Genomic DNA, 26,841 nt, shown 5'->3' on the forward strand with positions numbered 1-26,841 from the left:
ACCATTCATAGTTTGCCCATGTTACTGTTTGAACTAAGTCAGAGTTAGAATATATCTTATATCCCATGAAAACTTCTGGAGCATATTGGTATCCGACATAGAAAATTCCATTGCAACCTTTCTTGTCAGACAACTTGGCAGAAGGTTTTATTTCAATGTCTTGTTCCACGTATAAGAAAGAGTTGTCAATAGAAATTATATGAAACCTGTCGCAAGCAATATCTACTGTTGTTGAAGAACCTTCTCCAAACTCACCTACGTTTCCATAAGAAACAGCAGTTGTATATTCGTAAGTTCCAGGAACTATTTCTGACCTTCTAATGGCATTGTCGCATTCGTTATACCATTCGGAAACATTTCCATTCATAGCATCCAAAACTGTTGGCGTTATATTCTGAGCGGCGTACATTTCATATGAGTAAAAATATAGAATAGTTGGATTTATATGTCATAATAGAACCCACGTGGACCAAGCTTTACTTTCTTCCTGACTGAGTTTTTAACTCTTCTTTTTCCTTCATTGCCCTCTGCTTTGAAGTTGTTGCATCTTTGCCTCATGTTCATCTAGTATGTTGCAAATTTCCCATGTCCTTTTTGCCTTTTGGCTCTGGTCGCCCATCTCAGGTAACCTATATCCTAGAAAGAGTTTGTCATAGTCTGTATTTGAGTCTTCGCGTATTGTTTGCATGACTCTTTCCTGAGTTTCCGGTTCAAGCTCTTCAAACAGTGCCTGTCCATATGGAATATGCTCGTTTCCAAATATATGTTTTTGTAGCCATTCTGGTTTTCTTTCCATGTTACCAACTATATCTTTTGTGAATGGGAAAGCTTTTACCCAATCTTTCAGTCTTGCGTCGTTTATTTCTGTAGTTGGTTTTATTTTGTCAAGGAACATGTTTTTCAATACTAACATTTCATTTGGTACTGTCCATTTGAGTTTTCTTAAATATTCATCCCTTCTCATTCATTGTCTGCAAAGTAAGTTTTTATGACATTTTGTAAACTTTCGTTTGCAAGGTCATGTACAATAGGTTCTCTTCCTTCGCCTCCCTAACTTTCTTTCTAAACTCTTCACCAAATATACCATCTCTATGGTTCTGTGTAGTTCTTTGAGATAAATGTTCTAGAACGTCAGGTGTTATATTTCCATCAGCCATGTTCATTTCATACTGGTCCAAAATATCTGCATGTTTCATATCTTTCAATGGCATTAAAGCCGCGCTGAAAATACCAGCTATATCTGGTTCACCATTGACTTCCATTGCGTCTACAACTTCTTGGAATTGTGGTTGTAAGTTTATGAACCACCTATCCGGATTAGCTTTATGACCCCATCTCATTGTAGTTCCATCGTCTGCAGAAACAAAAGTAGGTTTGTTTCCATCTTGGTTAGGTTCTGAATGAACTTTAAACAATGTTTCATTTCTATATGTTTTCTTGAAATTTAACCTTTTATTTTCACCGAGTTCATCCGAAGATTGAACGTTAAATGCTCGTAAGTAAAAAGGGTTGTTGTATTTGTGTACATTTTTTTTCAGTTCTTCCATTCTATGCTGGATATTTTCATCTGATGTTGGAGTCTTTTGTATGTCGGCAAACATTTTTCGATATTCTTCTACTATGTCAGCCGAATTTTTTTTAGACTCTTGGAAATATTCCATATTCTCCGCATACTCTTGTTGAGGGTCAAGATTTTTCGGCTGTTCCAAATCTTCATCTAGTTCTGTGAAGTTAGTTTCCAAAGGAGTGACTTGTTCGTTTCCTTCAGGCTCTTCTAGCTGTTGTTGCTGAACTATTTCTTCCATGTCTGGTTGTATCTGAACTATTTCTTCCTGTGGAGTTTCTTGTACCTCATCTGCTGGCATTTCATATATTCCGAGACCGTTTTTAACAATTTCCCTATCTACGTCATCCGCATTCATAAGCTTTTGTTCTTTCGTTCCGTCTCTATTTTTTACGCGTTTCATGACGAAAGTTGAATTGTCATTTAGCTCTGACATCAAATATCTCGGAGTAAATTCATCCATGTCATTTGGATGATATGCTATTAAATCATATCCCTTAGCGAGCTTGTATTTTCCAGGTTTGAGATTATATCCGTTTTGGTGCTGAGCCATAAAGCTAAATAGGTTCGGGTCAGTATTTCCATCCTTGAACTTTCCAATAGCTTCTTTATATCTGTCACTAAAGTCAACAGTATCTGGGAAACCACACTCTTCTTTAAGCATTTTTAAGAATTCTTGGTTTCCTTGTTCTCTACTTCTTTTATGTCCTTGCTCTGGTTGTGGAGGTGGTTGTTGTGCAGGGTTTTGAACTGTTGGTTGTGGAGGTGGCTGTTGTGCTGGGTTTTGAACTGTTGGTTGTTGTGTTGGTTTTGGTGCATGCCTGTGTCTGTGTCCATGTGACGATGTAAATGTGTTAGGTAGTCCTGGTGCAGGTGCTTCTCTTGGAGGGTTTGGTGGTATATAAGTTCCACCAGCTGGCACATATGTTCCATCTGCAGCGTAATGTCCTACCTGACTTTTCGTTCTTAAGAAAGCATTTACTAGGTCTGTTTTGGTCTGTTGTAACTCTTTTTCTTGACTTTTCACAACAGTTGCTCTAACGGCGTCATAGGCACTTTGAACTGCCTGTCTCGTTGCTGCATCTGTTATTTTCGTCATATTTTGTGCTACTTCTTTTAACTCTTTGTCGAAACCTTCAGACTTCAGTTTCTTTCCAGATGAGAAGTCGTTCACTAGTTTCACCTTACTATGAAGAGCTTCGAAGGCATTCTTAAAGTCAGCATTCATTAAAGCTTCATTTGAACTGTCTTCATCCGCTTGTATTTTTGTCCTTATTGACCCTATAAGCTGGGCTGCTTTAGCGTTGGCTTGGGCATCTAACCAGTCATTGTTAGCTTTTATATATTCTGCGCTTTTCATTGCCTTTTGCATGGCTGCGTCGTTATTTTTACTTTCTTGTGCTAAGTTTTCATACTGTACGGTTTGGTTTTGCAACTGTAAAAGTTTTTCTGCCTTTACATTTGCTTCAACTTCTTTTTTATACTCATCGCTATCCATATATGTCTTCAGGGCTTTTTGTTTTATTTCTTCATCTTTCAGTACTTTATATTGAGTAGTATGGTTTTTCAAATTTATAACATCTTGTTCCATTTTTGCTACTTCTGCTGCTTTTTCTGACACTTTTTTCGCATATTCCTCTGTACTTAGTTCTTTCAGTTGTTCTTCTTTCTTCTTTTTCTCTACGTTTAACTCATTGAGTTTCTTTGTGTGTCTGTCATATTCTAGTTTCTTTTCGTTTTCACTTATTTGCTTCTGTATGTCTATGTTTGACTTTTTGACATCTGTTATTTGATTTTTGAGTGAACTCAAATTCATTTGACTTTGAGGGTTATATGCTGTTCCGTCTGCAGCTCCACCATAGCCTGCCATTTTCGCTAAAAGTGCCGCTCTTAAACCTCCACTCTGTGCACCAAGAACTCGGTTTAAAAGCATAGGATTGCTTGACATTTGTTGCAACATAGTGGGGTCATTCAGCATTTGTTGTTGCAACTGTTGTTGTGGTGTCAGTTTTACTATTGGATGTTTCAATGCTCTCTTCCTCTTACGTATATTCTTACGTATCTTACGTGGCATTTTAAGTGAAGTTAAAAAGCGGTTTTTGACAGATGTTTATATGACACTTTTTGTTCAGCACAAAAAACTACTCAGTCAAAGTCATATTTTCAGTAAGGACATATGGGGTAGAAATGAGGTTAGAAAACGGGGTAGATATACCCTTCTACCCTAAAATATATTTTTATTGAATTCTGAGTAAAATTCTGAGTAAAATGACAGATGTTTATATGACACTTTCTCCGGTTTATAGGACCTCTCTCATATTCTATCTTGTCATATCTAAACTCAAAGTCATGTATGTCCTCAAAACTTCATTTCTCCTAAACATCTTCAGGGCTAGAAGGCACGAAGTGCCTGGAAGCCCCACTACCTTTTTTTTTTTTTTTTTTTTTTTTTTTTTTTTTTTTTTTTAAATAATGAAAGATTTCACTGGCCAAATAATATTCAAATGTAAATTATTGAAAAAGTATTTAAAACGGTCTCATCATTGAGTGTATGGTTATCAATATTATTAATTCATATTTCGGACAGAATGTCCACTGAAAATTCAGAGAGTTTTTAACTGCAAAAAAATCGCGATAAATAATATGTGGTGCTTTATTAGCATGAAATGACAAATTTTATGATCAAAATCAAGAACGTTACACACAATTTTGATTGAAGATATGTTTTTATATTAATGAATTGCTTCTATTATAGCTCATTAAAACTCTAAATTTGCCGAATGGATTGAGATGCGGTGTGGTCTCTCATCAATTTATTTGAATACTTATAATAGATTTTTCTGAAAGATCCGATAAAATGATTTTGATTTCAATCATTTTATCTTTAAATTGATGTCGCCTGCTCATGTCTCCATCAACAAGGACATCATATTAATAGAAGATGATACCGAAGAGATATTCACCAAAGAGATCTCTACAGAGTCATTCTTCAAACCAATAACAGATTCAATTATTCTACCATCATCAAAGCTTCCAAGTTACACCAAGAAGTCCAAAAAAATATTTATTATATTCATCATAGTCTTGGCGATCATGTCTTTGCTTAATTTACATTTTATGCCAAAACAAATTCAACTTGGAGAGATCAATTTCGACTTTGAAAAGTTCTCATACATCCAACGACTTACATTACTATCTATTTTAACAACTGTTGCTTATATTGAATAAATTGTTTGTATTATATTATTGTTTATCAAATCTAACTATTTTAAAACTATTTATTTTAGGAGGATAGTCCAACTTACAGATTTTCATAATTACGTAGTTGGATTTTTTATGCAATTTTTTAAAAAAGTATCCATTGTGATCGCCTCTAATGATATCATTATTAATACTTGATTTCATGTAGTATCTTTAAATATGCATTCCGGTAAAACTGTAATTTTAAATAACGATTTTAATCTATAGTCAATATATATCAAAAATGTAAGTTTTTCATTAACACATATCTAATTTCTTGAAATAAGTGATGTTTATTAACGAAATTTTGAACAGTGATTAAAATCACGCTAAATGATTGTAAAAACTTTGATTTCTTCTATTTTGGAAACAGTTCGACCATTATTCATACAATTACAAGATATGGACAAGAATAATTCTTATCATATTGCCGCTACGAAAATAATGCAAAGAAGGAGTCATATATTAGAAGCAAAATGTCATAATGGTTGTTAGCTATCAATCTCAAACTGATTTATTGAAAAATATGGAACTTTATCAAAATTAAACGCAAAATCCAAATTCATTCACCAAACTAGCTACTAGTTTGAATTACATTAAAAGCACGAAGAAGCACTTAAATATGAAAAATATGTAAAAAAATTCTGCAAGAAATATTGGTTAAAATATTAATTTCAGATGTGGTGAGTTAACGAATATGCTTTCATGCTGGAATATATGATGAAATCAGTTTTGTATTACGACAAAAAATAAAATCATCAAATTTAGGAATCAAAATGTTGAGATTCTTTGTCAATCGTATTAGCATCGCTCAAAATTTATTCTAGCTTTCTAATTCTAAGGCTCATCATTGATATATAAAGACCTTTCGTTTATTGAAATCAGCCAAAAAAAATGCAGAAATGTCACTTTTCACTATGAATCCAGAGCAGATTGAAGCTTTCAAGCGTCAAGTTATTGATTACTCAGAAACAAAAGCACATATATCGCTTGATAACGATATGACAATAGATAAAATGAAAGAATTAAGGAAATTTGGAATATTATTAAAACCAAAAGTTCCGAAACAATTCAAAATGTGGGAATTAGCACCTTCAAATGCTGGAGGTGAGATTTCTATTGAATTTTTTGAAGCACTTTTTGGTTTTCAAATTACTCCAGAAGCTTTTATTGGAATTCCTGCCCCAGTTGAGGAAATAAAGGAACCAGAAAGAAAATCACAAGAAAACTTCAAGAATGAAATGCCTAAACCACGCAATACTAAACCAGAAAAGCCAGAAAAACAAGAAAAGAAAAATAATTTTTCAATTCATATAAATGAGCAGCCACGACAGCAACAACAATATGAGGAACCACAACAAGCACCGGAACCTGTAGAACAAAATCAAAAAACTGGTGCTTTTAGAATCAAACCAGAAGCTACAAGAGAAAGACAGTATCCAAGACAACAACCTCGTTACAATGAAGAATACCGTCGTCCTCCTATGCCAAGTAGGGAAGAAAACGAATACTTTGATGATGGCCAAGATAACGAAGAACAGCGTCCAATTAGGAATAGAGGAAGAAGATTTGATAGACCTGGATACGAAAGACAAGAAGATTTTGGCAGACAAGGAGGATATGATAGACAAGGTGGAAATCATCGCCGAAACTACGATCAAAATTATTACGAAGATCATCCACGTGATAAAATTGAGCCAGAGCGTCCACCCATCAATCGCCAGCCAATTCAAAAGCCTAAGAAATCAGAACTTTCTCACGAAGACTTCCCAGCGTTAGAACCAACACCAGCTGAACCAGTTCAAGATCAGAAACAAGAAGAACCAAAGGAAGCTGCTCCTGTTCAAGAAGAAAAAGAAAAACCGAAACAAGAAAAATACGCTTGGAAAGGAGTTTTAGAAGATGAGCCACCAATTGACGATGATGAAGAATGGAAGAAGATCCGCAATGCTGATTACATTAAAGCTGTTAAAAATGACAAAACTTTAATAATTGGCGGAAATTCTTACTTAATTGGTGCAATTCACAAGTTTATTAAGAAGACTATACAAGATAATCTTGAAGATGGAGATGATGTTGATGTTGATGAATTATTTGATGGTATTAATCAAATTCAATTTAAGTAATAAAATGTATTCTTAATCTATATTAAATTTTACTAAGTACTTGTTTTTTCATTACTTGGTATGCGAAATCACATGAAAAATAGAATCATAATTTCAAATATGAATTTCCAATGCTTCATAGCAAAATTATCAGTCCACAACAACATGTATAAGTCTTTTGTATGCTTTATTTTATTACTTATGATGACATGATTTTTTTGTAAGTTTATTATTTTTTAGATTTTATGATTTTATGGAGGATTTCTCTTATCAAATAACTATTAATGATGAGAGGAATTCTCCTCAAGTTAGAATATCTTCAGCAAATGATTCTCTGCAAAAGAAAAAGCTCTCCGCAGAGTTTATTTTTAAATGGATAACATCAATGATTGCAACAGATGAAAAATTTCAGAGGAATAAAGAAGCATGGGAGTTATTAAAGAATTTATTAGGAGAACTCGAAAATGATGAACAAAAAATTTATTTCGATTTTAAACCAAATACAGTAATATTAAACGCTATCACATCTGATGCCCGTGATACAATATTCGAAATTCTTCAGATTTTCACATTTACTTACCGCAAAAAATGGAATCCAAAATTTGATGATATTATCATCACAATAACACTGTTATTACAAAATGCAGATGATTATTCAGTAGAAATAGATCTGTTTTTTAAGTTATTATCATCATATGATGAAATTGAAAATGTATCTGAGATTACATTCGCAAGTATGATTAATATCTTTGACTTACTGATGGAAAAGTTTGAATACATTGCTGTTAAATCAGGATATGATACTCTTGCGCATGCATTATGCTGCAAATTCCTTTTAAGTAATTTAGAACCACCAAATTATCATCCTTTAACGATAAAATTCATGCACATACTATCTCGAGAAGATTCCAACTCTAAATTACGTTCAAATGTAATCATTTTTCTCAATTTCTTCATGATCAATTTCAAAAACAAAGTGTATGAGTTAAAAATGAAGAATTTCATTCAGATTCCGATCAATGCATACAATATAACACATTCTCTTGATCTAGTTAACATTTTACTCTCAGGATGTACCCAATACAAATTATTCGAGTTTCAAGCGCTCAATGAAGAAGATTTAGAAGATCTTAAACAGATAAGAGATGAAGCTGTTAAAGTTAAAAACGTTTGTTTGTTAACTACTTTAGCAGAAATCGATTCTTCATTATCAAATATCAAAAAGTCTCCAAACAAGCCAAAAGAACTTGACTTTTGTACTGGAGAAACAGTTGATTTATGTAAAGAGTCAAAATCCAAAGAAGAAAAATTATATATTCAAAATTCTTCTGGAAGTGGCCATTCTAATGATAAATTGTCTTACAGTTATGATTCAAACGGAGAAATTAATATTCTTGAATTCAAAAAAGAAAATGAAAATGAGATTCAAAGAATTAAAAATGAATCTTCAGGTTCTGATGCATCAAACTCAAAGATTAATAATTTGAGTAGTCCTAAAGGCAATTCTGATTCAAACAATTTAAATCCAAAATCTGAATTCAAATTCAACGCAAATTATCTCTTGAACCTTGATGAATTCCAGCGCCATTTCCTTGCATTTGGAAAAGACTATGAAAGATGCGATTCTGAGACGAGAATTGAATATCTCGAAGGAAAATATGTTGAACTTGCAAAAGAAATCAATGAAGGTAACTTAGAACTTGATAGAATGAGAAAAGAGAATAGAGAGAAAAGGCATCTTTATTTGGAGCATAAATTAAAAGTTGAAAGAAGAAAAGACCGACTGAAAAGGAAGCAGTCCATCTATCATGAAACTTCTGAGAAATTTACTGAATACAAGAAAGTTTCAAGTGAAGTTTCGAAACTCAGAGCAAAATTAAATCTTTTGACATCAAGTTACGAGAAAAGCATGAAAGATAATACTGATTTGGTCCTCCAAGAACAGTATAGGCAATATCAGGACACGTTAAGTGAATTACAGTTCAGAAAAAGATGTGCTTTAGCAGTTCTCGAAAAGCCACTCAATTTTAGCATTGTTGAGGAGATTTTATCAACTCAATTAGAAGATGAAGTGGAGAGCACGTCAACAATCTCTAATTCAATGATAGAAGAAAAAGATTATTATTTAGAGTTTCAAAAGATTGAAGAACTAGTACAAGATAATGATATTCGAAGAGCTTCTCTCGAAAAAAGATGGGAATTGCTGAAACAAGAGCGTGCAAAGTACAAATCAATCAAATTTAAGAAGCAAAATCCTCCAAAGATCAATTCATCTGTAACCATTAATTACACAGCTAATTTGTCTTCTTGTGATGATGAAATACAGGAGATAATCAAATTATTGAATTCCAAACGCGAAAAACTCAATAATTTCAAGCAGAGGACAAAAGATATGGAGGCAAAATACATGGAAGTAAGAACTGAAATAGAAGAAAAGTATAATAAAAAGAACAAGCAAATCCAAAAAATGAAAAAGAGATTTGATGCAATAGGAATTATAAATGATGTTATTCGTGATATAATTCCTAAGAATCAAGTGTTTAAATCACATCTTCTTGAGCTCCAAAATGAAAGAGCTCGAATTGAAAGAAGAATTGAAAATATATTGCGTGATAAGGAAATGCATTCTAAGCGAGAAGAACAACTGAAGTTGTTGAGAGATAAATACAACGAAAAGAACTCTCAATATGAAGAGAAGCAAAAATCAATTAAAATTCGATATGAAAAACTCAATTCTACACTGCAAGTCTATGAGAAGGAAGACTTGAAACTTGATGATTATGAAGAGAGAGTCAGACAACTTGAAGATGAAGTTAAATCTCTGGAAAACAGCAATCAAAACGCAATTAGAAAAGTTAAGATATTCAAGTCCGACACAGACTTCGTTAAAGCAAGCTATGCTGCTCTTCATAGAAATGACAGTGTTCCAACAATTGAGTTGGGACTTGAAAAGACATTTGAAGATAAATAAACATTTATATTTCTGTTTTTTGTTTTATGTAATTCGCCAATACGTTTTTTACGGATTTTAAGAGTGTTTCAATGATTTATGGTCAAAAAACAGAAAAATATATTTTAGAAATTCTTTATTAAATGTGATTAATAAGAGCAAAGTATAAGAAATTTGAGAGAAATTCAGATAATAAGCTTCAAAACTATATATAAAAGAAAGAAAAAAATAATTCAGAAAAATATGAATAAAAAATGAAAAAGAGGTATAATTATCTGTTGAAGAGTTGAAAACAATATTTATTATGGTTCAATTTTCATGTTGCGAACAGAATCGAAGTAAGGATGGGCCAAAGCTTCTGCCGCAGTAATTCTTTCAGTGTGATCAAATCTAATGCATTTGTCGATAAGGTCTATTGCATCAGGAGTAGCCAATGATTGGTTATCGTAATTAACAAAGGATTGCCATTTCTTTGGCTTCAAGCGGAAGATAGAAGTCTGGAGGTAGTCTGGTAATGGGATGCCGTACTTTTCTAAGTAGTTTTCGAGCACTTTTCCGCCCAAAACCGAGCAAATCTTATTGACCATATCGAGGTCATCATTGCCACGGAAGAATGGAGTCTTCTTAAATATAAGTCCGGCCATTGTAACGCCGAAGCTCCACATATCAATGGAGTAATCATAGTATTGGTAATCGAGAAGAAGCTCTGGTGGTTTGAAGTGACGGGAAGCGACATGGATGTTATATCTGGTTTCTGGGTGATAAAACTCGGCAAGGCCCCAGTCGATGAGACGTAATTTCCTTGTGGAACGGTCAAAAAGGATATTTAATGGTTTAACGTCTCTGTGCATAATTCCGCAAGAGTGGCAGTAATCGAGAGCCTGTAACAGCTGATACAGATATAATTTTGCTTCATCCTCCTTAATGTCTGGGAAGAGATCTGTATAATCTGATTCCTTCACGTATTCAAAAACCATGCTATACTGTAATGTCTTGGGATTCTGAACGATATCATATAACTTAACAATATTTGGACCATCTCGAAGGTTTAAAAGAATTTTTGCTTCTCGATTGTATTTCTGTGGGCGAACTGGTTTCAATATTTTAATGGCAACTTTTGTATCACCTTTGTATGCCGTAAACACGTCACTGTATTTACCAGTGCCGACCCAATCTGCGATTTCATACGGCTCTGGAGAAGCTGTTGGTAATGTCCAGTTATCTATTTCAGACCACTCCGGACCACGTTTCTCACAGGCATCAGCGTAGACTTTGGCTGTGGTTACAGCGTTATATGATGGATTGTCTCTTTGAACCGCCCTTCCACGCGACATTTGAAAATCGGTTTGGCTCTATCGTCTCTTAAAAATTTTTTACTGGTTTTATTTCGTATTTATATAATGGATTATAACAAAAAAAATAGAAAATTTTTTTCATTAGAGCATTGGTCTCTTTTCTGAAAAAAAAATAATTAGAAAATGTCTGCTCCACAGCAACCACAGCTTTCTAAGAAGGAACAAAAGAGATTAGCTGATAAAGCAAGAACAGAGGCATTCAATAAAATGAGAAGATCGGTTTTAGATGCTGAAGAAAGTAATGATTTACTTGAATTAATCCCAATGATGAGAACATTTAAGAGAAATGGTCTTGATGTCACCGCTACATACTATACTAAGCTTGATCAGGATCTCTTAAAGTGGGCTTTAGATTTAACGGATCGCAACATGCATCAAATCTATGAAGACTCCTGGGGATGGAATGAAACAAAGAAGCTCAATGAACTCAAGGACAAGGCCGCTAGATTCATTGTCTTGAGACAAGGCGACGAACTTTGTGGTTTTGTTCATCTCAGATTTGAGTTTGAAGATAACATTTCCCACACATACGTTTCTGAATTACAGATTGAACCAAAGTTCCAACGCCATGGTCTCGGCAAGTTCCTCCTTCAATGTGCTGAATTAATCACAATGAAGATGGGAATTATCTGTGTTATGTTGACAGTCTTGAAGAATAATAATAATGCATACAATTTCTACAAGAAGAATAACTATAAATTCCATCCAGATTCTCCAAGTGTTGCAGACCCAGAAAATGCTATAGATTACTACCATGAAATTCTTGTTAAGGACATCTGCAAGAGACCAGCTATATAGAGATAGAGTTTTTTTCTGATAATAAAGAGAAATTTATATTAATTTGACATGTATTCAATAATTACTGAGTTCTGGTTATCTACTATGCCTAGGGAATATTCTTATTTAATTGATATGGACTGTTTTCAAAACAAAATCTATATGGACACTAAAAATATGAATTTGTGTGCATTTGTTTAGAGAATTGGCATTTCTGTGATAATTAGTATAAATTTGCCTGTTGAAGAAGGAGATATTTAATTGACTGCAAAATTGACAGAATGATGTCACATTTTTTACAAAAAAAAATTTAAATGTCTAACAAAGGATATAAACCAGTAGATAATCTTAATGGAAATCAATTTTATAGACAGAGTTTCTCCCCACAGATCCAAAAGACGCAAAAATTTCAATTTGATTACGGAAATGGACAGAAAAATTATCAATATACAACAAACAAAGGTCCCAAGATAGAAATTTCTCATCCAAAGAACTCACAGTTTATGATGTTCTCTGGTGGCACTAAAATAGAACCAAAGAGTCAAAATCCAAATCCTGTAATCATCCAGCAAGCTCCTTCTACTCCGCAACCAAAAGATATCTTTCATCTCTCAATTAAGAAGCCGTCCGAACAACCGGTATCAGATTTTATTCCAAAACATTCATTAGCTGCTTATATTGCTGAATACGAAGCTAATCCATCATTCAACGAGGTTAATCTTGCAAATCTTGGCATTGATGTCAACACCACACAGCCATTACTTCCAAATTTGCAATCCATTGTTTCAGATCTTCCATTAGGACAGAAAACATCATATCCAGCTCCTCAAGCATACAGTGAATTGGCACCAGAATGTGACCTCAAGCAGCGCCTTTATCTTTTTAATACATCAACCTTGATGTACATCTTTTATACAGGTAATAAACGAGATATGCAAGATGCTGCTGCAGAACTTTGTCGCAGAGGCTTTACTTATGATACAGAAGACGACGAATGGCGCAATCCAAACAACGTAAAATTTGATACAAATACATGGAAAATCCCAGAAGATTAAGAGCCAGAATATATACTATGTATACTGCAACGTAACTGTTATGATATTTGTTTGCATATAATTGTAATTTTTCAAATTCGAATAAAATTATTTTTTAATTTATTCAAATCAATACACAAAAACTTATTCACCTGAACAACTACGTTCGATTTATTGTGATGTCTTTTATTCAATGAAATTTTATAAAATATTTTCAAAAAAAGAAAGAAAAGGATGAATACCCATTGCATTTTTATTGATTGGCAATGAATCATTGTAACAACATTGAAGAATGGATTATGATATTATTATGAGTAAAAAATAATTAGGATAAGTAAGAACAAACTTTAATAATAGTGAAGTATTTGATTTAATCATACAGAATGTTTTATAATAATAGGCCAGTTTTATGGCTGTTCTGTAGTGTTAAGCTTTGCTTCTAATTCGGCGATAGTTTGATTAAGTGATGCAACTTTTGCCTTTAATTCTTGATTCTGACGAACGAGGGCATCAACATCAATTCCGTCACTTGCTCCTAATTGTTGACGAAGGAAATTTAACGGATCGGCTGGAGGTTCTGGTTGTTCGTACAAGTTTACTATTGCACTTGTTAGGGACTCTATAGCTCCTCCTGTTTCAAGATATTTTCTAAAGTTTTCGCGACGTGTATTCATAAATAAGAATTAACGAATTATTTTGTTTTTTGCCACGTAAACAATGTCAAATAAAGTAACAATTGGTGTATAAAAAAACTTCAAAATAATGAAACAGTGATAGATAAGATGATTTTCAACTCCAAAATATTTTCATTTTTAATTTTTTAAAAAGAAAAATGTTAAAATTGAAATGATTTTTTAAAAAATCAAAAAAATTTGGAGAAATTTAGAAATTATTTATCTATAGTTTTGATTTATTTAAAGATTATTCAAATATTTTCCTTTCAAATCGATCAAACAATCAAGATTAGAAATCATTCTCATTTATTTTTAGTATTTGGAACAAAATTTCTCATTAACAAAACAACATTCACTAAATATATAATTGTTTGAACTGTCAATATCAAATTATCCTGGAATAATCAAATAAAATTTCACGCGATATTTGGTTAAATAAAGGTAACAATCATTTTTCTCAAACCTGCTTCTAATATAACGTTTTCACTTGAATGGATCTGAATTTGGGAGTAATTCCTCGGTAAGAAAACCCCAATTGTAATGAGAACAAATTTGTATCTCAATAGGATTACATCGCTAAGAGTTTCTGTTTTCGGATTTCACATCACATTCCTGAACAAAATTTTGACACGTGTTTTTTTCAAAAACTTTAAAATATACAATATGAACTATTGCTCATCATTTATCTTCATTATTCCATTTGGAAAATCCCAAATTGAATGGGCAATAAGATTTTTAAAATGGCGATTTATTAATGAAATATTAGCCTACATTGTTTCAATATTCCAAATACACGCTGAATTACGAAATTCAAAATCCTTCAAAAAATCAGAGGTGACTTCATTTCTGAGCCACTTTTTGAGTGTCGCATCTTGTCGGTTATGACGACCATATCGCATGGGACTTCTTTTTAGCGAGACTTTCAAGAAATGGTTCGGCAACCGTGAAACCCGTGTTCTTATGCTCGGTCTCGATGCCGCTGGTAAGACAACAGTTCTCTACAAACTCAAACTTGGCGAGCATGTTACAACAATCCCAACAATCGGCTTCAATGTCGAAACAATCGAATACAAGGGCTTCAACATGAACGTTTGGGATGTCGGTGGCCAAGACAGAATTCGTGCTCTTTGGCGCCACTACTTCCACAATACACAGGGTCTTATTTTCGTTGTCGACTCTAACGATGTTGGCCGTATCGATGAAGCTCGTGATGAACTCCACAAACTTCTTGAAGAAGATGAGCTCCGCGATGCTATCCTTCTTGTTTATGCTAACAAGCAAGATCTTCCAAATGCAGTTAAGCCACAGGAACTCGGAAACAGACTCCGCCTTAACACAATCACAAACCGCCCATGGCAAGTCCAGGGTTGCTGCGCTACAACAGGCGATGGCCTTTATGAGGGTCTCGACTGGCTTGGTGATCAAATCAACCAGCACTTTTAAATAACAGGTCTGAATATTATAAGTATCCAAAATATCTAAATCTTTTTTTATTCTAAAACTTTCTGAAAAAAAATTCTGATTATTTTTCTTTACAAATAAGATTTGTCACGAGCAATTTGAAAACAGACACCAAATATAATGGGTTTCTAACAAAATTGATTTTTTTGAAAAAGAATTTTTCCATCATTTCCGAAACTACCGGAATATTTCAACTCTCGCCATCTTACATTATAAATTTAATTTTTTACAATGATTGATCTTAGAGAAATGGTTTAAATTATTCATTTGAGCTTATTATGATATAATTTCAAAGTCCAATAAGTATATTCAAATGCAACAAGGAATTAAAAAAATGTTTTTGTTGATAGGAAAAGAAAATTAGATAGTGAAAACAATTAATAACAAAATTTAATATTATATCCTAAAAAAATAATAATACTCTAAATCAAAATAAAAATAAACAAAAGAGATATATGTAATTACTTCGAAGCGTGCAGGTTATATTCATGAACAAGCGATAGAAACTGACTATTCATTCTATTTCTGTATTGTTCTTTTCTGCGATAATCATTAATTTCGCTAGATATCTTATTGTAATATTCATCCAATTTCGGCTTAATTTCTGCAAGCTGTTGTCGATAACTATCCAATTCCTTCTTAAACGGCCCATCTGTTGAATTTAGCATCACGCAATTCTCTGTGGACAATCCGAGACTCTCCAGTTCAAGGGATAGCCGCTGTTCGTATGACAACGAAAAATAATGATTGAATGGAATTTTTGGCGGTAAAGGATTAATTCGTAGAAATGGTTTCTTGGTATGCGCCTTTGATTCTAGAGGAAGAGTAACGACAAGTGATGAAAGTAATCTGTGAATTGCGCCTGAATTTAACATTTGTTGGTCTTCTACTTGGAAAGAAGGCACTTGCTCTTGCCAGTACTCGCTAATTTCATTATCAGCTGGTGGTGGAGCTGGAGGAAGCTTAATTTGCTGTCGTACTCTACCTTCGCGCGGATTTGTAATAATTCTTAATAATCTTTGATTCCAATGCTCTTCTTTAGGTATTTCTGGATTATTGTCTATTGTAACTTCAAGCAATGTCTTGAGATCGTAGTCACTGGGAATCGGATTTAAAAATAAATCCGTCATTCCCCAAATTGGCTTATCAATAGTGAGGTCAATACGCTTAAGTTCTTTTGGTTTATCTGGTTTGTTATTTTGCCGTTTTGGCTTGTCTTGCTTAATTTCTTTATTATTACCGCGAGGTCTCTTTGAAACCCCTTCATTTTTAGCAAATTTCTGCTGTGGTTTAGGTTTGGGTTCCATAGGGATTGGCATTGGAGGCTTTGGCTTAGTTTCAATTGAAATTGAAGCCTGTTGCTGAGTATTTAGAGCAATATTAACTGCTCGGCGAAATAACTCTGTCTGCGTGAGTTTCTGGAACTGTGCCTCAAATAATTTTTGTTTATCGATCAGACTTGCCTGTAATTTTAGAACTAATTTCCAAAGTTCTGACAGTTGAGACTGAGATAAATCCTCAGATACAATTCTCCTTAATGTATCTAAGTCGCTTTGACTTACTGAGAGATCATTTGGGTTAATAAATGGAGTTTGCTTGCCTACTCCATTCTCAGACATATTAGTTAAATTCAGGAAAAGTGACACTTCTTAATATCTTGCAATTTTATTACCTGATGGTTGCAACAAAACTACTAATTACAAACAGATAAATTAAATGCTCCAATTTATTTTTGTTTCTTTCTGCAATTTAATTCCCAAATTAAATTCCGAATGAAATTATCTAAAATACAACATAATTCACCAATAAAACTAACATAATAAGGCTATTGGCTTCATATGAATCAAATTCCTTCAATCACTCAATAAAAAATTCCTGCTGGAATGAAATAGCGTTCAATAGATAATACAAATCAGCACATATCTTAAAGGTTGCTTGAGAATCATATTGATTTTTATTACTTAGTTGATCTTCATAATATTGGTTTAATTAATTGCAATATTTGCTTATATCGCTTAGAACATTCATACCCAGAAACAAAGGTTTATGATTTTGATCTTCCAACCCGAATTTTCTTTTTTTCAAAATATAATCTTTTATTTGAATCAAAGTTGTTGCCTCACGCAATAATATGCGGATGACAGCTTGATATGTTCTTCGTGAAATACTTTTTTGAATGTAAGATACCAGCTGTAATCAAAAAGTAGTATATGAATGCGGGTTTAGTGACTTTTTTTGTTACATCTATATATAGACGATACATTAAAATATATTTATTTATAAATCATTAAAAAAATTAACATTAATTTTAAAATAATTTATTTTTTATTTTTTTATAAAATAATCTATATATAGATGATGTCAGATATTCCGCGATTAATTAAACATTGTTTAAATCCTGAATGGGTTAAACTTCAATTTAAAAATGAAGATTGTGAATTATTAAATGAATATGAAAGCCAAAATAAGCTAATGAGGTATAAATATAATGATAAAGAATATTTAATTTCATGGAATCAATGGAGTCATAATCAAAGACCTCATAAACGAGAAGAAGAAATTGAAAATAACGAAATGGAAATCATTGATGACATTAAAGAGGATGGAATTCCTAAATTTTGTAGAAAAACCTTTAGAACTAAGTTAGGAGCATATAAACGTAGAGTATTAAATCCTGAATACATAAAACATTTATTTAAAAAGGAAGACTGTGAATTATTAAACGTTAATGAATATGAAAATGCTAAATCAAAACTGAGATATAAATATATTGGAAGTGATGAAAGATGCAAAGATAAAGATAAAGTTTATTCAGTTTCATATAATAACTGGCACACGTTAGGGATAAGAAAACATTTAGGAGATTATGGTAAAAGTTCTGAATTCTTTAAATCTAGTATGTACGAGAGAGTAAAAGAAATTAGAAATAATTATTTTCATGAATGAAAAATAAACTTTAAAAATTCATGTCTTACATTTTTGAATAATTTATTTTTTTATTTAATGATAAATGAGTGGATCAAGATTCGTAACCGTCAATCAATTAATGGATGCTCTTTCACCAATTCTTGAAAATGTTAAACAAGTAGATGTTTATTTCGATGATTATGTAGAAAGTTTATATTATAAAGGTAAGTTTAATATTAAACCTATTGCTTTTGCATTTGATAATAAATTAATTGAAAATGCAAAAATTTGGGAATTAATTCCGAATATTGAATTTATAACAAATATTAATGATAAATGGTTTAAACGAATTCCAACCACAAAAGTTCTTTGTAAATTAATGATCAAAACTGAGGAAAAAGAATTTAACGGGTTTAAATATCATCCAAATAAAGTTTCAGAACTAGAAAATGAAAAACTTCAGAAAAAATTAAACGATAGACTTTCAAATGATCGTATTGAAAAAATAAATAAACTAGCAGAAGTTGCATTTAATAATGAAATATTTGATGAATATAACCTTGAACTCAGTGATGGGCTTTAAGGACCCGGGCTCAACGAGTCATGATTTATGATATCAATTATTTGATTTATTCTTTCTTCAATCTCTTCTATTCTTTTTGTTAAATCATCTATTTTCATTAATGAGGTGATTCTTGATTGAGGAATAGATTTCAAACTAACCACTCCTTTTATTTTTGAAATTTTGAATCCATCAACTTTAAACATTTTATTCAATTTACATGTTGTCAATTCTTCAAATAATTTTTTATTGTTAGCATAATAGTTATTAAATTCTTCAACAGATGAAAAAATTTTTATTTCAGTAATGGGTTTAACAATGTTTATTTTTTGTTGAACATTTTCACTTTCATTTATTTCTTCCTCCTCTGTTTCATTTATTTTTAAAATCGGTTTCATTTATCATTAAATAAAAATTAGAATATAAGTGATGAAATATATTTTTTTAATTAATATTAAATCAGAAATGGCGGCAGGATTCTTTAAAAAATTATGGGATGGAATTAAGAAAGCTGCGGGTTGGGTTTATAAAAAGATTATTAAACCCGTTGCAAACTTTTTGGCACCAGTAGCGAAAACGGCAGGAACTATCATAGGTGGAGTATTAGGTACTAAAGCAGGTAATCCGGCGATGGGAGCACAAGCAGGTAACGCAATTGGTGGAATAGCTGAAGGAATACTTAATAAAATAGGGGGTAAATAGTGGAAAAATAAATAAATATTATTTTTATCTTAGTATTGGTTGTAGTCTTTGATAAACTTTTTCTCCTTTATTTAAAATTTCTCTTATTGGGGCAGCTTTTGGTGTTATTGATTCAGCAATGTCACTAATTGCTTCTTTATTCTTAAATATCCAATTTGCTCCTTTCTTCATTGTTTCCCAAACTTTATGCGCTCCTCTTTTTACTTTATCCCACAGTTTCTTAAAGAATCCTGCAGCCATAGTTGATTATTTCATTAAAATTAAAAATTCATTTTCATCTTTCAATTTTGATTTTTTTATTTAATAATAAATGACGACTAACTATTTGGTGCCAAACACTAAACCAATTAATGGAAATGTGTTTCATTCATTCGAAAAGATAAATGAAATATTCGCAAAGAATGACGGTAGAAGATATTATAGAGAACTTGAAAGTTCATGCTATGACTCTGATGCTCCATATTTTGATGATAAACAAACTCATTTAAGAATTACAAATCCGGCTCATGATGTGAACCAATTAGGTGACACATATATTAAACGCAAAGTTAAAGCAACTCTAGTTTCAAATAAAGCTTTCACATGTGATGCCGCTTTTAAATGCATGCGTTTATTCGTTGGTTATAAATCATCAAATCAAAGCTTTAAACAATTAGAAGTAGAAACCGAAAGAGGTGATGCCGGTTATCTTCAGATGGATTGCGCCCGTGAATCTTTCGCATTTGCAACATATAAACCAAAATCAGAAAGGAAAGTTAAAAAGTTTGTTCATTCGTTATATAATAATGTTCAAAAATATGATAACTCAGTATGTGGTAAATATATTGACCCTTCAGAAGTTTTCAAGAAAGCAAATGAAGAAGTTGATATCACTTTTGATATGATTATTCCGGTAAATGATTTGTTAGCATTTCAGGCGTTCGATGATTATCCTAAATCATTTGGTGAAATCATTCTTAAATATTATGTTTTCAGGGATACTTTAGTATTTTGTCAGGTTGACCCGTTAAGAGTTGCTGATTTACAAAATTACGTTTATGAAAAGATAACTGATGAAAATTATGAAAAGATTATGAATCATGTTTATAAATATGATCGCAAATTCCAACAAATCGGACTTCCTGCCAAATTAATTACAAGCTTAGCCGCTACATCTGCTGACGCAACAGTTGATGACGTTATTATTTCATGCACAAAGATGGAAGTTTTAGAGGATAAATGCATTACACCAGGATACGGTTTAATTGAAGAATCAGTTAAAGCAATACCACGTTTATTCAGTAAGGAAGATCCATTCATGATTCCAGCTCAACATATTGACGTTCGTTCACTAAATGGAGGTTGCATCACTCCTGAAGGTATTAGCTCAGATTTCTCATACGCTCTTCATAATGTTACAGATGTTGTGTTAGCATTTCCGAAGAATGCAATGCAAAGAACAGTTTTAGAAAATCCAATGCTTCGAGGTCTTCAGGTCACTATAGATTCCAGAAACTTCCCCGATCAAGCGATGACCACAGTGGGTGATATATTCTTTACACGTATGCTTCAAGCTTCTGATTTAGATGGAGTGAATGAATGCACAGAAGAATACGAGGACTCATTAACTAGACCACTGAATGATGATAATGGCACACCATTAGCTAGAACATGGAAAGACCAAACTTCATTCTTATGCACTATTCCAGTTCAACGTGATGGAGCGGGTATATTCTTTGATGGATTAGAAACTTTCAACTCACAAGTTACAGTACAAGTGAAAGCTTATCCAATCATTCAGGGTGAAAATGACACTTACTGTTCAAAGGTGACAAATCCTCCTCAGGTTTGGTTTACTAGGACTACGTATTGGACATGGACACCGGATGAAGGTTTGAAATATCATCCAACAGGTACACCACCACAGTATAGAAGTTCATATGATGAAATATTGATGAATAGAAATGTTTAAAATTATAAATTTATTTTTGATTAAATGGATTTAAATTCTGAAGAATTAGCGGGAGTATATAATACATACGTAGATGATATGATTAATGAAGCATTGAGTGATAATAGAAATGCTCTATCTAAGGAAAAATTAATGAAAATTCCATATTCTGAATGTTACTTAAATTCAATCACTGCAGCAATTGGTAAACAGAATAAAGGTAAAACATTAACGATATTAAAACAAATTATCATTATTGCTAACACTTCCCCCCATTCACATGTGTTAATTTATATCAACCGTTCAGGTTCACCTTCAGATGATACATTTGAATCTTTAAAGCATTTAATCAAAATTCCAATTATTTATTTATCACAAGAAGAAGCAGAAGATTATTTAAAAAACTTTTTAATGTATAAAGAATTATATAATACAATCAAGAAGCAAGGATTAGAGGATAAAATTATTGATAAACAACGGGATGAATTATTTGAAACACTTTCTATTTCAAATTTTGATAGAGAATTTTTGCATTCACTCATTTTTCTAGATGATGCGGTGAAATCAAAACTAATAACAAATGAGAAATCATATTTTAATCAGTTATTAACTCAATGTCGACACATTCAGTGTTCATTCTTCATGGCTGTTCAATACTTCAAAGCATTAAGCACAAACATTAAATCAAATCTATCAACACTTTTCATTTTCAGTGGTTTTAGTCGTCAACAGTTGAACGTTATGCTTTATCAAGTGAATTTACCAATGAGCATTAATGAACTTTACACACAATATCAGCAATTAGGTGAACATGGAAAAATAATAGTTGATTTAAATAAAGGATGTGTTAAATTTGATTAACTTTTTATAATTAATTTTTATTTTTTATTTATAATTAAACATGACAGAAATAGCAAATCTTTTACAGGTTCCATTAAAACAAGGGACAAACAAAAAGGGGGTGTGTATAATAGAACTATGAAAGTTCCAGACGGAATGAAAGAATTAGTTCATATTGTTGCTGGTCTTCAAAAGGATGTAAAACAAATGAGAAACGTTTTAACATTACCAGAAGCTCAAGCATATGCCAAACGTCATGGTCCAAATTGGGAAGCATATGAAGCAGACATTACAGGTCCAAATGGAAAACCTGATGGTATAAATGAAGTTTTCGTTACTGATGGTCAAGGTAATATTAAAGTCATAAATGGTTACAAATTAACTGTATCTGATTATCCTAAACGTAAAGCATATAATGAATATTATCCTATGCAATTTGATGAAAATGGAAAAGCTGTTAAACAATACATTGGAGAAGGTGAACATGGTCCAATTAATTCATACCGTCATAATCCATATTCTTATTTCAATGAAGAATTAAACGCTATTGAAGAAGGACCGGATGGATTACCACGATATGTTAATCAGTTTGATGGTCAATATGCAAATTTGAGACCTGAAATTCCAGCTAAGAAATTCTTTAAAGTTGCTTTATTCGATCCAGTGTTCAATGAACAGAAAGAAGCAATGAAAGCAGAATTTAAACCAATTCAAGTGGCAAGAATTTCTTCATCTTCACTTGCAGAAGCGTTCAAGGAATTGATAAAGAAACCACTTTATTCTCAACAAGGTTATAACTTTGATTTAATTAAAGAAAGTGATAGACGTAAATTAGAAAAATCAGATGGTTTTAAGAATGCATGTAATGAAATGATTAAAGATATTGTAAATGATAAAATAAGACTGGAAGAAACTCAAAGCAATATCAATAACATTATTGGTGCAGTTACAAAGAAAGTATAAGCAAACAATGATGAACCTTGGGATATTACCGTAACAACTAAATAAAACTTTAAATATATTTTTCTTTTTTTATTCAATTATAAATGAGAAGACGTTTCACAAGTCAAAAGAACACTAACGCAAAAGCAGAGATTACGGTTGGTTATAACGTAAATGATGATAAATCACGAATTATTCAAAATGTTAAAGTTAATGTTAGCCCTGAATTAACAAGGTCAGCAACTCAACCAAATTTATTAACTCGTGACTTACCGAAGAATGAGGAGAATGAAGAAAACCATGAGAATGGAGACCCAATCATTTTATCTGAACCCGGTAAAGAACCCGTTGAAATCCCCACTTATCCAACATACCCCCCACCTCTTTCATCAAACATCGAGAACCCAGGAATCTACGATTCCAGTCGCAATGCGCCATATAAAATAGACATTAATTCTGAATTAATGAAAATTTACCGTGATATAATAATTAATAATTATGATTCAATAATAAATTTAATTGATCAATCCGGTTTAATTATTTTACCTTATGAATCATTAATTCACATTATCGCCATTCTTTGTGATGTTCAAGATTCAGACGTTAAGATTCAATTTTTCATAGATGATGAGGTTTCATGCTGCGGAACAGTTGCAAAAATAAATCCTATAAAGGATATTAGCACAATTAAGATATCAAAGAACGGAACAACAACTGAACTTCATTTAACATATAATGATATTTATAATAAAATAGTTGATGAATATAAAATATCACTTGAAAAATTCTTTGTTAAGGCTATTTAATATTCAAGCATTAACATTATTGAATAATAATCCTTTGAATCATAATCAATAATAATTGACCTTTCACCAGTTTCTATCGTTTGTTTTATTTCTTTTTGTTCCCCACTATCTGGATCGGTCATTGTAATTGTTTTTGTTATAGTATCAGCTTTATCTTTAACTTCAATCTTTTTTCCATCAGGATATTTAAACCAAAATTCCAAAAATTCAATATTGTCAATCTGTTCATATTTTAATCTATCAATTGCATTTTTAATACCATCTGAAAATCTTATGAAATGGTCATTATATGGGTTTGATTATGGTATCATGAATGGACATCAAAGATTTTTAAAACTAAAGCTGATACAGGATGGGTTTCGGGATGTTTAGACCTTAAAGCGGATAAAACTTCTGTCAACAGTGAGTTAATGAAGAAGGCAGATAAAGAACTTGTGGCTAGTGAGTTAATGAAGAAGGCAGATAAGGAATATGTTAATGAAAAAGATAATGAAATTAAAGAAAGGGTTGAATGGTATCATGAATGGACATCAAAGATTTTTAAAACTAAAGCTGATACAGGATGGGTTTCGGGATGTTTAGACCTTAAAGCGGATACAGGATGGGTTTCTGGATGTTTAGACCTTAAAGCAGATAAGGAATATGTCAACAGTGAGTTAGAGAAGAAGGCAAATAAGGAATATGTGGATGAAATATACCAAAGTTTGATAGGAACAACAAAAAATATTGAAACTATTGTTGGTGACTTTTCTGTCTATGAAGAAAATAAATATTTTAGATGGGAGTTTGTACACTCCTTAAAAAATGGTATACGGTATAAACTCATTCCGAAAAATAACAATGAAATGTATGTAAGCTATATAAAGAATGATGGTACACAAGTTAAAGTTCCATTAGACAACAACTGTTACTTAAACTTATATGGAGACGAACAAAAGAAATATTTAAGAGTTTATGAAATGACAGATATGACATTGCCTAACCCAGCTCCAGCACCATATTATTATGACTATGGAGATGACGAGAGAACACCACATGTAGATGAACAAAAGTTAACATTATATTTAGATTATTATAGATATAAAAGATATAATGCAATAGAAAAAACGAGAATAGTATATTATTATACAGATGACAGAAATAAATATTATAGTCAAGATTTTACCTACCTGAAAACATAAGATTATATTATAAAAAATATTCTGACACAAACCAGAAGAAACCTGAAATAGTTGCACTATATTTTAAGTTCAAAAGAGACAATCCTATATTATCTCATATGTTTGATTTAATGAACCCAGTAGGTTCTATTTATACATCTATGGATGCAAGAGGTCCTCAAGTAATGTTTGGTGTTGGTGCATGGGAACAAATAGTCGACAGGTTTTTGTATTGTGCAAACTCTTCAAAGGAAACAGTGGAAGTAAAACAATTTCAGGTGAAAATTTACCTGCACACAGTCACTACATAGATTTAAGTACATCTCAAGCAGGTTGGCATAAGCATAGATATTGGGATTGGTCAGGAATGACAAAAGGTAAAGGATATGATGTTAAAGACGACGTTAAGTTTGCTATAAATTGTTACTGGGATGACACTCAGGGAGAAGGAAACCATACACATTTCGTTTCAGGATATACGCAAACAACGGGACAAAGTAAAGAATACATGCCACCTTACATGACAGTTTACGCATGGTATAGAGTTCAATGAATGAACTAAATATATTTTATGTCTGTAATTAATTAGGTAATGAAGTAATGGATGAACTGCAGAAATAAATGGTTACGTTAATGGTTACGTTAATGGTTACGTTAATGGTTACGTTAATGGTTACGTTAATGTTTTCAGGTCATTCAATAATGAATTATTTTTGAAGAACTGAAGGTGTCACTATGTCACTCAGTGTCACTCGGTTATTTAACTTCTCTGAAAAAATGAGACAACATGACATTTTGACAACAACACAGGAAATAAATGTTTACGTTAATGTTTTGTCATGATCATTCATCGTTTCTTTGTCATGACTTCTTCATCGTAATGAATGTATATTCTTTGTCAAACATGAGCGTAAATGATTTGTCATGATTTCTTCATCGTAAATGTTTTGTCATGATTTCTTCGTAATGAGCGTAAATGATCCAAAAATATATTTTAGGTGAAATCTCACCTCTTCACCTCTTCACCTAAACATTATTTTTGTTCAAAGCTTCCACGAGAGAAAAGATTCCTCATTCGCTAAGGATTCCAAAAATGAAAAAATCATTGATTTCGGCTGAGAAAAAACAGCAAAACCCTTCTTCCACGGGAACAAAGAAATAAAGAAGAAATAAAGTAAATTTTTTATTTATTCCCGTGGAAAATAGAGCACTTTTATGACACTTTTTATTCACGACAAACAAGACAAACAAAGAAAATAAGAAAATACGGCGCTGTCGCGGTTCGAACCACAGACCCTGACCCCTCCATAACACTACCTTAGACCACTGTGCTACGTAGCCTGTCGACATAAGATTTTATAAATTGCATATTTGACGTAAATTTATTTCCCAGTTATTCAAAAATAATTAATTATTGAATAACCTAAAATCATTAATGAAAACATAAACGATAACATTTATTTCCTGTGTTGTTGTCAAAATGTCATGTTGTCTCAAACTTTAGAACGGACTGAAAGTCCTGAGCTCCAAAAGAGCAAACGGCATAATTTAAATTTTTATTTTTATCATAAATGAATACCCACACAAGCTCAAAATTTACACGAATCATAACAAGGAGGAAATGATAAAAATGATGCAAGAACATGTTAAAATAACAAACCACTAAAACTGAGAAAATGTGGTTATGCAGTAATGATGGAAGAGAGATGTTTCGAGGAATAAAATTAAATTTGGATTTGAGTTTAAAAATTCATCTTTATTTAAATTCATCTCTTCCAATCAATTTATTTATTCTATTAAATTCTTTTATTTTTGCTTCACTCAGTTTAAGG

At 32.1% G+C, this 26,841-nt stretch overlaps 13 protein-coding genes and 2 pseudogenes across 15 annotated transcripts, besides 2 other annotated features; 10 read left to right on the forward strand and 5 right to left on the reverse strand.

Moving 5' to 3' along the window:
• Nucleotides 1–4,021: part of a mobile genetic element that runs on past the window's edge.
• On the reverse strand, nt 442–3,638 carry TVAGG3_0488620 (annotated as a pseudogene). Its single transcript has one exon. A coding segment is annotated over exon 1 (3,197 nt).
• Nucleotides 4,022–4,456: 435 nt separating the features above from the next.
• On the forward strand, nt 4,457–4,835 carry TVAGG3_0488630 (uncharacterized protein; the record flags this gene model as incomplete). The annotated part of the gene is made up of 1 exon (XM_001310510.2): nt 4,457–4,792. The coding sequence occupies one exon, from the start codon at nt 4,457–4,459 to the stop codon at nt 4,790–4,792; it is 336 nt and encodes a 111-aa protein (XP_001310511.1).
• Nucleotides 4,836–5,721: 886 nt separating this feature from the next.
• On the forward strand, nt 5,722–6,930 carry TVAGG3_0488640 (uncharacterized protein; the record flags this gene model as incomplete). The annotated part of the gene is made up of 1 exon (XM_001310509.1): nt 5,722–6,930. One exon carries the CDS (start codon nt 5,722–5,724, stop codon nt 6,928–6,930), a length of 1,209 nt encoding a protein of 402 aa, XP_001310510.1.
• A 232-nt stretch (nt 6,931–7,162) lies between these two features.
• Nucleotides 7,163–9,913, forward strand: TVAGG3_0488650 (uncharacterized protein; the record flags this gene model as incomplete). The annotated part of the gene is made up of 1 exon (XM_001310508.1): nt 7,163–9,880. The coding sequence occupies one exon, from the start codon at nt 7,163–7,165 to the stop codon at nt 9,878–9,880; it is 2,718 nt and encodes a 905-aa protein (XP_001310509.1).
• A 220-nt stretch (nt 9,914–10,133) lies between these two features.
• TVAGG3_0488660 (protein kinase) lies at nt 10,134–11,227 on the reverse strand (the record flags this gene model as incomplete). Its single annotated transcript, XM_001310507.1, has 1 exon — nt 10,162–11,193. One exon carries the CDS (start codon nt 11,191–11,193, stop codon nt 10,162–10,164), a length of 1,032 nt encoding a protein of 343 aa, XP_001310508.1.
• A 110-nt stretch (nt 11,228–11,337) lies between these two features.
• On the forward strand, nt 11,338–12,012 carry TVAGG3_0488670 (H2A histone acetyltransferase protein; the record flags this gene model as incomplete). The annotated part of the gene is made up of 1 exon (XM_001310506.1): nt 11,338–12,012. The coding sequence occupies one exon, from the start codon at nt 11,338–11,340 to the stop codon at nt 12,010–12,012; it is 675 nt and encodes a 224-aa protein (XP_001310507.1).
• Nucleotides 12,013–12,299: 287 nt separating this feature from the next.
• On the forward strand, nt 12,300–13,135 carry TVAGG3_0488680 (NOT transcription complex subunit VIP2 family; the record flags this gene model as incomplete). Its single annotated transcript, XM_001310505.1, has 1 exon — nt 12,306–13,046. One exon carries the CDS (start codon nt 12,306–12,308, stop codon nt 13,044–13,046), a length of 741 nt encoding a protein of 246 aa, XP_001310506.1.
• A 207-nt stretch (nt 13,136–13,342) lies between these two features.
• Nucleotides 13,343–13,713, reverse strand: TVAGG3_0488690 (associate of C-MYC AMY-1 family; the record flags this gene model as incomplete). The annotated part of the gene is made up of 1 exon (XM_001310504.1): nt 13,433–13,699. The coding sequence occupies one exon, from the start codon at nt 13,697–13,699 to the stop codon at nt 13,433–13,435; it is 267 nt and encodes an 88-aa protein (XP_001310505.1).
• An 852-nt stretch (nt 13,714–14,565) lies between these two features.
• TVAGG3_0488700 (GTP binding) lies at nt 14,566–15,313 on the forward strand (the record flags this gene model as incomplete). Its single annotated transcript, XM_001310503.2, has 1 exon — nt 14,597–15,142. The coding sequence occupies one exon, from the start codon at nt 14,597–14,599 to the stop codon at nt 15,140–15,142; it is 546 nt and encodes a 181-aa protein (XP_001310504.1).
• Nucleotides 15,314–15,373: 60 nt separating this feature from the next.
• On the reverse strand, nt 15,374–16,779 carry TVAGG3_0488710 (uncharacterized protein; the record flags this gene model as incomplete). The annotated part of the gene is made up of 1 exon (XM_001310502.1): nt 15,622–16,779. One exon carries the CDS (start codon nt 16,777–16,779, stop codon nt 15,622–15,624), a length of 1,158 nt encoding a protein of 385 aa, XP_001310503.1.
• Nucleotides 16,780–18,170: 1,391 nt separating this feature from the next.
• TVAGG3_0488720 (protein of unknown function, DUF4108 family) lies at nt 18,171–18,650 on the forward strand (the record flags this gene model as incomplete). Its single annotated transcript, XM_051236104.1, has 1 exon — nt 18,171–18,650. The coding sequence occupies one exon, from the start codon at nt 18,171–18,173 to the stop codon at nt 18,648–18,650; it is 480 nt and encodes a 159-aa protein (XP_051093928.1).
• A 705-nt stretch (nt 18,651–19,355) lies between these two features.
• Nucleotides 19,356–19,571, reverse strand: TVAGG3_0488730 (uncharacterized protein; the record flags this gene model as incomplete). Its single annotated transcript, XM_051236105.1, has 1 exon — nt 19,356–19,571. The coding sequence occupies one exon, from the start codon at nt 19,569–19,571 to the stop codon at nt 19,356–19,358; it is 216 nt and encodes a 71-aa protein (XP_051093929.1).
• Nucleotides 19,572–19,935: 364 nt separating this feature from the next.
• Nucleotides 19,936–20,569, forward strand: TVAGG3_0488740 (uncharacterized protein; the record flags this gene model as incomplete). Its single annotated transcript, XM_051236106.1, has 1 exon — nt 19,936–20,569. A coding segment is annotated over one exon (634 nt), but the record flags the coding sequence as incomplete, so codon positions are not given.
• A 137-nt stretch (nt 20,570–20,706) lies between these two features.
• Nucleotides 20,707–26,841: part of a mobile genetic element that runs on past the window's edge.
• On the forward strand, nt 22,240–22,815 carry TVAGG3_0488760 (uncharacterized protein; the record flags this gene model as incomplete). The annotated part of the gene is made up of 1 exon (XM_051236107.1): nt 22,240–22,815. A coding segment is annotated over one exon (576 nt), but the record flags the coding sequence as incomplete, so codon positions are not given.
• On the forward strand, nt 24,260–25,562 carry TVAGG3_0488770 (annotated as a pseudogene). The gene has a single exon. A coding segment is annotated over exon 1 (1,303 nt).

The sequence above is a fragment of the Trichomonas vaginalis genome, chromosome II (genome assembly GCF_026262505.1).
Source record: "Trichomonas vaginalis G3 chromosome II, whole genome shotgun sequence".
Taxonomy (NCBI): domain Eukaryota; phylum Parabasalia; order Trichomonadida; family Trichomonadidae; genus Trichomonas; species Trichomonas vaginalis.